Source organism: Ostrinia nubilalis, chromosome 21, assembly GCF_963855985.1.
Source record: "Ostrinia nubilalis chromosome 21, ilOstNubi1.1, whole genome shotgun sequence".
NCBI lineage: Eukaryota > Metazoa > Arthropoda > Insecta > Lepidoptera > Crambidae > Ostrinia > Ostrinia nubilalis.
Window position 1 is genome coordinate 11,098,029 of NC_087108.1, and position 13,689 is coordinate 11,111,717.

The 13,689-nt window shown below is 41.1% G+C and overlaps 1 protein-coding gene across 1 annotated transcript in view; it reads left to right on the forward strand.

Moving 5' to 3' along the window:
- LOC135082489 (uncharacterized protein CG3556) overlaps window positions 1-7,117 on the forward strand; it is a 144,747-nt gene extending 137,630 nt beyond the window's left edge. The window contains exons 6-12 of the mRNA XM_063977284.1: window positions 539-786; window positions 1,461-1,621; window positions 2,082-2,298; window positions 2,349-2,465; window positions 3,077-3,227; window positions 3,612-3,823; window positions 5,315-7,117. Coding sequence (XP_063833354.1) covers window positions 539-786; window positions 1,461-1,621; window positions 2,082-2,298; window positions 2,349-2,465; window positions 3,077-3,227; window positions 3,612-3,823; window positions 5,315-5,376 — 1,168 coding nt within the window. The 3' untranslated portion in view covers window positions 5,377-7,117. The remainder of the gene's footprint in view (window positions 1-538; window positions 787-1,460; window positions 1,622-2,081; window positions 2,299-2,348; window positions 2,466-3,076; window positions 3,228-3,611; window positions 3,824-5,314) is intronic.
- Window positions 7,118-13,689: the final 6,572 nt, after the last annotated feature.

Here is a 13,689-nt window from a genome sequence, read left to right on the forward strand (position 1 = left end):
GTGCAACCATTTCTCATACTAAATTCAGTTTACGACACTTTACGACAGTTACTACTAAACCTTTTGATGGCGATTCGAATACGCAAACGATTCGAACTCGAAAGTTTTTCGTACTAGCCATACTGGACCATTATCAAATTGACAAAAAATACGTCCGTTAATTTGAGATGTAATATCCAATTTACTTTTAGAAGCACAAATACGAGTAGTACTTCATCTTTTCCATCTCTTAAGACACAGGCAATCAATGCCTACATTAGACCCCAGTCTCTCACAATCTTAGTTGTTAATTATGTAATAAACTAATTGTACTGACATAATAGAGCGCCTTCACATTTAGGCGACAAACGCGCGACAGATGCGCTGCCGAAAATTTCATAATAAGTGTGACAGCGGATGAATGCCTCCACATTATAAAAACGCCGCTGCCGCGCTGCTGTCGCGCTTCTAATGCCCTACCTAATGTGAAAGCGTGCTTATGTCACTACTACTGAAAATTTTATTGTTTATTTTAAACTTCTGTCCCCTTCTTTTGCAGGCACCACGAGTCCCCGCCTCCTCTAGGCCGCCTGGCCGCCTACACCCTGGCCCTGGGTGCCCTCTGCAAGGACCCTCGCTCCTTCCACGGCCGGGACCTGGTGACCGCTCTGCTCCACCGCGAACCGCCCCACGACCTGGAGTTTGCCTACGCCACCCTGGCTGCTTGCTCGTCCGCAGCACACGTGAGGAGACGGCATATTAGAAGGCTGTTGGATATCGCTAATGCTGCTGCTGATCATAGCCTGGGTAAGTTATTTATTTATGTTTAAGTCGATAAATAACTCTGAATAAAAACATGATAGGCATGGATTTTTTTATTCTTATTCTTACATTTCTTATGGACCGGATGCAAGGAAAACATCTACTGAATGAAAGACAGAAGATGACCTAGCTACCCCTTCCCTTCTTTGTAAATTATGAAAGGAAATAATTTGGTTTAATCTCTACTACGCTAAACCTTATAGATTCACTGTGAACATTACTTCCTATGGCATTTTTAAAATTCCTAGCTTTAAAGTACCAGAAATCTCTTGAAACTGATAAAGATTGCATACCTATGTAAGATATATTATTGTATAGGTACAACAGCTTCGTCATTATGTTAAGCTGTAAAAAGCCCATGAAAGACTCATCAAATCTCACATTCCAGACAACATCTCCATCTCCACCGGCACCGCATTTATAAAACAGAATCGTTATCTTAAAGACCAAGTAACGTCTAGAGTAGACCCTGGGATTCGTTCTGCTCTATGAAACTTAGAACTCATTGAGTCCTCAATTTCCCATTCCAGACACCATCTCCATGGTGATCCTGGCGCTTCACTGCATGGTGGAAAACCACCAATACCGCATTTATTTACATGTCAGCGTTACCTATGGGCCTGGAAGTTCTGGAGCTCATCGATAACTTCCCATTCCAGACACCATCTCCATGGTGATCCTGGCGCTCCGCTGCGTGGTGCAGGACCACCGGCACCGCAGCCTCATCCACTTCGTGCGGCGCCCCATGGCCGGGCTGGCTCGGCAGCAGCACCCAGATGGCAGCTTTGGCAGCCTCACCACCACTGCTTTGGCTATACAGGTATTTGAAGATATGGAAGATAATAGATAAGATAATCTGATCAGTACTTATTAGTTCAAGATATATCACCAGAACTAGCCAAAGTGGAATACAAAATATCTGCAGATCTCGATGTAATCTCGAAGATGTTTATGCTAATAGGTAGGTAGATATAACTACCAAGAAAGAAATAAAAGACGAAATTCTTAATAGATGTTTTAGAATAATTTATTTAGATTGCCACAAGAAAACTCGAAGAAAGAAGAAACAATGAAATCAGCATTACCATTATGTCTTGTGTCTGTTAATCTAGAGTTACGATAATTCTAGTAGACTATGCACGCTCTAAGGCGGTCTGAATAAACGCTAAATTGTCACACGCTGACGCTACCTTACCTTATGGTTAAAAGACCGAACCTTGCAGGAAAAATGTGATTGATGATCAATAAGAATGCCTAGTTTAAATCATTTCTTTTTTCAGGCTTTAGAAGACTCCGACAGCGGCCCAGGCGCCCACCAGCACTGGAGCCTCCCATCGGCTAGGAAGTGGTTGCTAGAGCGTCAGAACCCTGACGGAGGATGGGGAGACGTGGCCAAGACGGCTGCAGCAGTAGCAGCGCTGACACCAGCCTCCCTTGCTGCTGTGCGGCCTCCGCACTGCAGTGATAAGCTGCTGGAGAGCCGGCATGAGCCTTTAGGTAAGATGGTTTAACTGCAAGAAGCCGAACAAGAGAACCCGGGTGGAAAGTGAGGAGATGTGGCCAAGACGGCTGCAGCAGTCGCGGCCCTGACTCCTGCTTCACTGGCTGCTATGCGTCCCCGCACTGCAGCGATAAGCTGCTGGAGAGCCGGCATGAGCCTTTAGGTAAGGTTAAACCTGACAAGAGAACCCGGGTGTAGAGTGAGATGTGGCCAAGACGGCACTGCAGGGTTAAACTGCTAGAGAGCCGGCCATGAGCCTTTAGGTAAGCCTGACAAGAGAACACTAAAAGAGGGTGGGGAGACATGGCCAAGACGGCTGCAGCGGCCGACGCGCTGACCCCCGCCTTGTTGGCTGGCAGCAATAAGCTGCTGGAGAGCCGGCACGAGCCTTTAGGTAAGAAGGTTAAGACATCTGTTAAGAAATGTGCCATTTTTAAACTTTTCGTGGCGCTAAATTCCATTATGGGCAACAAGTGTATTCACTAAAAAGGCAAACGTTCAAAATGTACACCATGACCGTTATTTGTTTTCCGTCAATAGGTTTTTAAAAAGCTCTGTTACACGTTACAGAATAACTTTAAGTATTGCTTCGGGAAATAAGGCCAGACTGAGAGTGGGAAGAAACGTCAGAAGAACTCGGAATATGGTCAGGACAATTATCATGAAACGTGTCCCATTTTCTCACGGACAGCAACTATGTGATTCTGTTTGTAGATTGTTCAGTCTTTGTCTCCAGTTTTCTAAGCATATTTTAACTGGTATCACTGTCCACAGACAGCAACGGCGGCGACGGCAGTCTGAAGCTGGCGTACCAATCGGGTCAGAGCAGCAACGACTCCGACGCTCGCAATGTTTCGTTCACCTACACGCTGTGGCTTGGAACCAACGTCACGGAGAACTTCACGCTGCACATGGTCGCTCCTAGGTGAGGATATGTGCTTCATCTTTATTTCGACTAGCAGACCCTGGAAATTTCCGATAATTTTCAAACTTTTGGGGAGTTTCCTAAATAATAGGAAACTTAACCTTAAATGCCTGAATTGAAATTCTGCGTATTTTGCGTGAGTTATAAAATAATGAAGTCACAACAAGCCAAGCACCTGACTTTAGAGTGAGCCTCCATTTATAGGCGTCGACCAATATCTCAAATGTCCCGCAATGCACGGAATTTTGATATTTGTTGATTATTAAGCCTCGCCCTAAAATACAAAAGTTCTTCAAATACTCAAGGCTCAAGGGAATCTTCCGAACTTTTCGAGTGTAGAATGAAATAAACCTACTAATAACTTCTTATTATTCATCCTTTCAGAAACATATCATTCTACCACGTAATGCAAATGGCTGCGGACCAAAACCCGAAGTTCAAGTTCGAAGCGAGCGAGTGGCCCAACGGTCACTACGTCCACACCCTGGCCGGACACAAGGAGGAGCCTATGGGCTACCACTATTGGCTGCTGTACCGTCTGCCAGAGATCCCCGACCCTGCTAGCCCTCCAGGGAACCAGCTCGTCGCTCCTGTTGGTAAGTCACTGATAAGACACGTGGACAGTTGGACACCCTTCTGATACACCCTGGCTGATCACAAGGAGCATATGGGCTACCATTACTGGCTGCTCTACTGTCTGCCGGAGATCCCTGATCCTGAAACACTGTGCGCCCTGACTGGCTCAGGGAGAAGCCTATGGGCTACCACTATTGTCTACTGTGCCGGAGATCTTCGACCATGCCAGCCCGCCAGGGAACCAGCTCGTCGCTCCTGTTGGTAAGTCATTGATAGAAGACACGGAACAATATATTCTGATACGTCCTGGTTGGTCTCAAGGAGCATATGGGCTACCATTACTGGCTGCTCTACTGTCTGCCGGAGATCCCTGATCCTTAAACACTGTGCACCCTGACTGGCTCAGGGAGAAGCCTATGGGCTACCACTATTGTCTGCTGTGCCGGAGATCTTCGACCATGCCAGCCCGCCAGGGAACCAGCTCGTCGCTCCTGTTGGTAAGTCACTGCTAAAGATACGTGGACAATATCTTCTGATACACCCTGGCTGATCACAAGGAGCATATGGGCTACCATTACTGGCTGCTCTACTGTCTGCCGGAGATCCCTGATCCTTAAACACTGTGCACCCTGACTGGCTCAGGGAGAAGCCTATGGGCTACCACTATTGTCTGCTGTGCCGGAGATCTTCGACCATGCCAGCCCGCCAGGGAACCAGCTCGTCGCTCCTGTTGGTAAGTCACTGATAGAAGATACGTGAATAGATGTGGATATAGTCTACTGATACATCTAGGTTGGTCACAATGAGCCTATGGGCCACCACTATTGGCTGCTGTACCGTCTGCCGGAGATCCCCGACCCTGCTAGCCCGCCAGGGGACCAGCTCGTCGCTCCCGTTGGTAAGTTATTTATAGAAGACACGGAACAATATCTTCTGATACGTCCAGGTTGGTCTCAAAGAGCCTATGGGCTACCACTACTGGCTGCTGTACCGTCTGCCGGAGATCCCCGACCCTGCCAGCCCTCCAGGGAATCAGCTCGTTGTCCCGTTGGTAAGTCATTTATAGAAGACACTGAATAGACGTGGATATAGTCTACTGATACATCCAGGCTGGTCACAATGAGCCTATGGGCTACCACTACTGGCTGCTGTACCGTCTGCCAGAGACCCGACCCTGTTGGTACGCCACTTATAAGTCTTACTACTTACAAGTCTTGGTCATGGACATGGTCTTTTCAGTCTCTTCTGCTGGTAAGTCAACACAGTGACGTGGACATAAACTTCAGATGAATTTGGTTGCAGTTTTAAAGATAATTTAAATTTCCTCTGGGACAAACCTTGCCTTCACTGGTTGGGTTCTTGCAGATTCTGGCTGCACAGGAGTTGCAGCAGTGAAAATAGTGACGTAGGAAGTGGAACATTTCTAAATGGACTAGCCACGTCAACTGAATCTCAATCCCAAGTTTAAGGAAGCCCCTATCAAAATGATGAAAGTAACTTTTTCATTACAGGTGTGGACGACTTACTAGTCGAAGATGGTGAGCACTACCTGTTCTGGTACAAGAAGCTGTAACTCCATCAACCTTCGAGCGACCTTTTAATTTTCTACGTAGTCTTCTCGTTAAAGTTCCAGCAATACATACATAAATACGGTTAGAGGTATCAACGGTCTGTGTAGTGATTAAGTCTACATTAGCAAAAAATCGCTTGCGCACCTCTTACAGTTGTTAGTGTTGCCAGTTATTGACACTTAACTACTACCGTGGATATTTTCGTTTGGTAGTTTTCAGCCATTTTTAATGTAGCAACACAAGCCATAATTTAAAGAAGGATTTGCTTAGTTATTACTTGGTACTCTAGGTGATAAGACTAATTGAAATTTAGATTGTCTCCTTTCCCCTAAGGCTACTGCGTTGAGTGTGATCCATCATGAAGTCGAAAATAGTCTGGTTACGACAGGGCAACTTCGAAACGCTGTTTACGTAGTTTCTATCTGTCACCGTCACTCATGCTGGTATCTCGCTTGGCGTGAAAGAGCTGGCAAGATTCGAAACTTCGGATATTAATTTTCGACATACAAAGACTTAAGTGGTGGTAAAGCCCGGTCGCCGAGCACGTAAGAAGTTCGTCCAACCGCGACAGCAATATACCTAATTACGCGCGAACGATAAGGATGGGTAGCCTGGGGTCATTAGACGAAATTCTATGTGCTCGGCGACCGGACTATAGCTCGCTCAACACAGCGTCTAGCCTCTCATTGTGCTAAGTATGATTACCAATATTGTATTTCGAGAGATTTAGTAGGTAGATGTTTACCCAATTTCGTACCAAAGACTCATTATTACTGATTATGTCCGCTAGGGAGAGCTAGTTTCTATGTAAATAATGCGATATCCTTGACACGGAGGCAAACTTTTTGAATGTTGAAATATTTCAATCATATCTTAGAATACATTGTCATAAAGGCGTAGGAAAGTATTGTGAACTTACTGCAAAACATTTTTTGTCAAAATTATTCTAAACCAACAATGTTACTGTATTTTAAGGAAATAGTAAACCTTTAAAATATTTCTCGTTACTTTAATTAAACCAAAACTTGTATCTTTTGTCCAACAGATGTCGCTAGTGATCATTTTTAATTTTGATTGTTTTCGATAACATTTTAATTTATAATTACGTTTTTGTGAGACATGTACGAATATAAGTGATACTAATAAATTATCGTCATAATGTAACAAGTGCAATAACTATAATAAATTAGGTTTTTTCAGGACCTGTAATTATTTATTTATTTCTAGTTCTAAAAGCAGTTAGCAAATATTTTTTTGCATGCGATAGCCTCCAGCATGTATTATAGCTCTTAGAGATGAAACTTTTAAGATTTGTAATAACATAAGCAATTTTTTCAATCGAAACCTTTTCAATAAGAGTTGTTTTGGTGGAAATTTTTCTAAATAATTACAAATATTACTTGAATTAATGTTGTTTTCAAATGATTACACATGTTCATACTTACAATCGAACACGAAGGTTTAAATTTCCTTAAATCGTATTAATAAACGAGTGAACATAAGAGTAATTCAATTCATTCACTCATCGTATGATTATTGAACGAGTGAACGTTTTTTGTCGATGTTAAAAATATGATATTAGAATATTTTCCACCAAAATAACGTTAACTAATAAGTATGTGTAATCTCAATAGTTTTAACTACTCATTTTAGAGACTGAACGGCTCCTGTTACGTTGACGAGTACGTTAGACTAACATTTTTATCGTACCTATTAAATGGTTCTTAATAAATATTAAAGTAACACCGTGTATCATTTTTACCCAGAAAAAATCAAGCATCTCTCACAATGGATGCGTTCTGCGATCTGCGCTCAGTGGCCGTGGTGTGAGCGCGTTAAGAAATTGTATGAAAATTTTAGTTTATGAACGTTTCCACTAGGGGCACTATACAATCCGTCATATATTAAATGTCATTTGTTTACGCGCTCACTAGTCGTCGCTTGCCTCTCTAACTGACGTAACTGACATTTAGCAAAATTTTCAGGCGATTAGACAGATCGATTCGTCTTGCAAAATTGATTAAGATGGTGTGGATAACTTAGTTTTGAAAAAAATGTCAGATACGTCAGTTAGAGAGGCAAGCGACGTAGTGAGCGCGATTGATGTAAATTCACACTAGGCCCTCTGAGGGCTTGGTGTGAGTTTACATGAAACGTCGTCACTAGCGAGCACGTTAAAAATTTCTTGAAAGTTTCCGCTAGGGGCGCTGTACAATCCGTCATACATTTAATGTCACTTTTATAAAATATGCAGTCGACATCGATGCGTTTGACGTAAACTCACACTACGCCCCAGGGGGCGATCAGGATCGCAGACCTTTATACCTAACAATTACATCAAATAAAATACAAAATTATTTCCAACATTTATTAAATTTGTACAATTTACACATAACACCAATGTTACATTCTGCTAGGTATATAAAACAAAATGGTGCCTGAAGTGCACGGAAGCCTGATTTTAGATAGCCTTGGCAGAAATGCCTTCGAACATTTAAAACAGGTAATATTCAGGTAAAATTATTTTTGAATTTTTGTCTATATTACATAGGTAGGTATTTAGTCATAAAAACATTGAAGGTAGTCATACATTTGCGTTTTCAATTGGCAAACTAAACAATAATACCCGTAATATTAAATCAGCCTCCTGTAATGGTGCACTAGCTGGGTTCGAACCTGAGGCCTTTATTTATTCTTCCCTAGGCCGATTTTATAAACAGGATGAGAAAAAACCTTAGATCTTTATGTTAATTTTTAGTCAAATATCTCTTGCGAGGGAAGTCGTAATTGCAGTTAGAATAATTTAAAAAAGCATAATGTGGCAAAACAAATAATATGGAAAAGCACTAAGTTTATCATTTCAAAATTACCAGGTCCGGGCCAGTATTTGCAATAAATAGGGTCACGATGCCAACTGAAAACGCTCAAGTATGACAAATTCAAATTCATTTATTTCACAGAAATACACGTCTATTATTATTAATACACAAAATAAAACCTTAAGATGTCACTTGGAAGTTTGCAATAGCATTGTAAATGTTAATTAAGATATAACTGCCACAAAGGGTACATCAAAATTATGTTATTGAATTTTACCTTAAAAGATTATTTATTTTGTTATTCCAGTCAATAAGTAATATTATCGTTAAAAATAACTACGACCTTAATACGTTTTAGCTGTCAACAGTCGCGAAAAGTCATAAATTATGCAAAACGAGCAAACGTCAAAGTGAAATCTTACACTGATTTTATTTTAGTGCTGCCGATACACATCGAGAAAAGTATCGATAAATTATGTCGACTTACTGTTAACTCACAACATAATATTAATACTTCAGTGTTTACGCATGCTGGTTCTACGTATGCTAATAGGAAAAACAAAATACGGCTTATCCGATATTTATTCACTGTTTGATACTACATTTAGTAAACTAAAGTGAAAAATAACAAATCAACATAAACACTTTTGTGTTAGTAACAAAATTATTCCAATAAATATGATTAATTATCAAATTAATTGTAAAAAATGTTATATCCATTTCAAAATAGGGTCATAATATTTATTTGCATCAATAAAGAGCTAAAGAATCGTAGAAAAAGTTTCTGAAAAATACATTTGCGAAATGCCTACATTTGATCATCTGCACTAAAATGCTTGGAATGACAGAGATGCAAAATGTTTTCATTAAATACTTAAACTATTGGATTTCATTATACAGAGCATTAAATTCGATATGATCGACTTAAAAGTTCTTCAAATAAATACTTCAAAAAACCTAAACATCATCACAACTCGCTCGACAACCCATTACCAGTCACAAAATAAACTATGTCTTTGAAATACTGACATACATATGATTTTACCACTTAACACATATTATTTTCTAGATGAGCTGACGCAAAATTTATTGTATGTTTTTTGTTTCTGCACTACCGAACAAAAATATGGGATCACCTATTTATTTCAAACGATGTAAAGAACTAAATGACTAATGAAGATGAATAAAAATGTGATAGTCATTAATTAGTTCTTTCTTAAAATCGCTCGGAACGATACACAAGATAGTGATACATTTGCTTGCAAGTACAGTCCAAAACATACAATCTACTTTTTCCAGTTCTTATCACAATATAAATTATTTGAAACAATCCCACGTGTACGTTTATATGTAAATATTGTGCAAATATATAAATAAATGTGCATTAATTATTTTAATACTTAATATCTTTTATTTTAATGATAAAGATAAGCGTTTCACTGTGGATCTTCTGTTGCAGTGTTTTCATTAAGATTTTTTTTTTTGCATAATGACTGACACAAAAAGTATAATTTTTTTTTTCAGATTTCACCAGAAAAAATATTTTAAATATTTAAAATTCCAAAGCTTGAAAACTATTTTACATCAATTATTAAAATATATATTTTCCTTATCGCGGTTACAATTAAGTTTAATTCATGATAAATATCAATTACATTCATAAGTTTTACGATATCAATATTATGTAGATTTTACTATAAACATTAAAAATACATTGGGTAAAAACATCGATATCAAAGAAAGGTAAAATGTGCAGCACTATTGTACCTTACATACATATCACATCGCAGTATCGACCGAAGAGGTAATAGTTCAACCGCTGTTACGGTTATAAGGGTCACTTTCATTAATCTAGAAATTTTAATATGCAAGTTCTGATCTGAATTCACATTCTAGCCCGTATTATCAAGTAACGCTTAAGTTTGAATCGACAGTAAAGAAAAAAAATCTAAATACATATAGGGCGTTAGCAGCGCGACTGCAGCATAGTAAGAAATTTTCGGCAGCGCATCTGTCGCGCGTTTGTCACGCTGCTAAATCGCCTAAATGTGAAAACGCTCTTAGTGATTCATATTTGTCCATCTATATGATAATACGGGCTTTACAGATTGATGCTTTTAGTCTAGTTACTTACACTAGTTCGTGATAGTGAATCGTGCAAGTGAACGTGATAGAAATATGAACAATCTAAATATTAAAGGTCGATTTACAATTTTAAAATGTGATGAAAGCGTAAAATTACGTACAAAACACCGATTGAATATGCAAAATGAGCCTTGGATTTTATTTATTATTCGCTAGGATTCCCCTTAATTCCAAAAAATTAGGGGATGTCGCCTTTACACTATAGTCAAATGTAAAAACCTACCTAATGTTAACGCAGTAGGGTTGTTATTATAGTTCACACAACAAGAGTTGAGGCGATCAACGCTTGCAAAGATTTGTATCGGACGTCAATCAGAATTGACAAGTGCTTTCTGTCTCGCTTGCACACATTGAGTTGGAGCGAGGTAGCTAGCATTCGATATTAATATAACTGTAATGTGTTGTGTTCTGTATTTAAATATTACATCAGTGTGAGTACCGTGTTCGCCTCAACTTTTATTCTGCGACCTATACTAAAAAAACAACTGGCATTAGTCGTGATCGTCATAAGTAAAAACCTACCTTATTGTTAACGCAGTAGGGTGGTTATTGTTAATGCTCAGCCGCGGCGGCGGCGGCCATTCGATTCATGACGGTGGTGTAAGCTAGACCGAGCGCCCAGGACACTTCGTGGCCGTTCACTTTCTTGAATAGCTGTTGAAATAATTTAATATTTCAATTAATATTAATTGTACATATTAATCTAATTAATCAAAAATAATTTTATTCAGATATAACAGCTAAGACAAGAGAAACAATACAAGAATCATCCATTGTACGACTGTGCCAGGCACTGACAATAAAATAATTATTAGATGAACAGTGACCTTTTTTTTTCTTCGCGTGGATGTCGTAAGAGAAGAAAAAGGGAAATATACAAACATCACACTTCCCCAAGAGACTAAATGGACTGATGCTGATCATGATGAAGCTTTTCATATATACTTGAGGTTTTGCATAGGTGCATGTGACTTTGCATAGGTGCTTGAGGCTTCGCATAGGTTATCGAGGCTATGCATAGGTGCTCGAGGCTATGCATAGCATACAGGCGCATACAGCATACAGGCGCGCGCCGCGTGCGACCGGTACTGAGATACTGACACTGTACTGCCTTTCATCGTACTGCATGTGGTTCCAGCAGGGTAGGATAGGGCCACCCCTAGGCGACCTTCCATTCCAGAGCGAGCTATAGCCTAGGACGGAGCCGCGGACGAACGTCCAACTAAAGCCCGGTCTGTGAGCACGTAGAATTTTGTCCAATGACCCCAAGCTACCCATCCTTATCGCTCGCTCTCACTCACTCACTGCGGGCGCCCGTCGCACAGTCGCGACAGCAATATAATTACGCGCGAGCGATAAGGATAGGTAGCTTGGGGTCATTAGACAAAATTCTACGTGCTCACAGACCGGGCTTTAGCAACTATCAACTCATTGGGCTCCGGCGGATACCGACGGGATTAGTGAGTAGGGCTCGCCCCGTGGGTAAGAAGGTAGGTCACGCAAGAATATCCAACAAGCAAGACAATACCTCGCAGATCCGTCTAGTTGTGGGTGCCGTTGAGTTATAGTGAGTAGGGCCCACCGCGTGGGTGAGAAAGAACGCAGTCTCATGAATTTCCTAATGCAAAAAAGGTACTCACGAATTAGTACATTTTTTAACTATTTGTTTACATTTGTTAATATTTAACCATTAGTAGCAAAATTTAACAATTAGTTATTTTAACTAAGAATCAAAAAACTGGGCCTAAGACCTATATGTATAAGCTGTATAGAGGCTGTAATAGGTCCTGCAGCAAGGTGACCACGTAGACCAAGTCTATACACGCCCACGGCTGCTCCACGTTAGAACCGAAGCATATACTCATGCCATAATCACGGTTACTCTAAGACCTATATAAGCTGTATAGAGGCTGTATAGGTAGGTACTCACAGATATAGGCTCGTTATCGCCGATCTTATACGCGTCTTGCAGCAAGGTGACCACGTAGACCAAGTCTACACACGCCCACGGCTGCTCCACGTTAGAACCGAAGCATATACTCATGCCAATCACGGTTACTTTAAGACCTATATAAGCTGTATAGACGCTGTATAGGTACTCACTGATATAGGCTCGTTATCGCCGATCTTATACGCGTCCTGTAGTAGTGTGACCACGTAGACCAAGTCTATGCACGCCCACGGCTGCTCCACGTTAGAACCGAAGCATATACTCATGCCAATCACGGTTACTTTAAGACCTATATAAGCTGTATAGACGCTGTATAGGTACTCACTGATATGGGCTCGTTATCGCCGATCTTATACGCGTCTTGCAGCAAGGTGACCACGTAGACCAAGTCTACGCACGCCCACGGCTGCTCCACGTTAGAACCGAAGCATATACTAATGCCATCATCACGGTTACTTTAAGACCTTTATAAGCTGTATAGACGCTGTATAGGTATTCACTGATATGGGCTCATTATCGCCGATCTTATACGCGTCTTGCAGCAAGGTGACCACGTAGACCAAGTCTACACACGCCCACGGCTGCTCCACGTTAGAACCGAAGCATATACTCATGCCAATCACGGTTACTTTAAGACCTATATAAGCTGTATAGACGCTGTATAGGTACTCACTGATATGGGCTCGTTATCGCCGATCTTATACGCGTCTTGCAGCAAGGTGACCACGTAGACCAAGTCTACGCACGCCCACGGCTGCTCCACGTTAGAACCGAAGCATATACTAATGCCATCATCACGGTTACTTTAAGACCTTTATAAGCTGTATAGACGCTGTATAGGTATTCACTGATATGGGCTCATTATCGCCGATCTTATACGCGTCTTGCAGCAAGGTGACCACGTAGACCAAGTCTATGCACGCCCACGGCTGCTCCACGTTAGAACCGGAGCATATACTCATGCCAATCGCGGTTACTCTAAGACCTATATAAGCTGTATAGAGGCTGTATAGGTAAGGTACTTACTGATATAGGCTCGTTATCGCCGATCTTATACGCGTCTTGCAGCAAGGTGACCACGTAGACCAAATCCACGCACGCCCACGGCTGCTCCACGTTAGAACCGAAGCATATACTCATGCCATAATCACGGTTACTTTAAGACCTATATAAGCTGTATAGACGCTGTATAGGTACTCACTGATATGGGCTCATTATCGCCAATCTTATACGCGTCTTGCAGCAAGGTGACCACGTAGACCAAGTCTATGCACGCCCACGGCTGCTCCACGTTAGAACCGAAGCATATACTCATGCCAATCGCGGTTACTCTAAGACCTATATAAGCTGTATAGAGGCTGTATAGGTAGGTACTCACAGATATGGGCTCGTTATCGCCG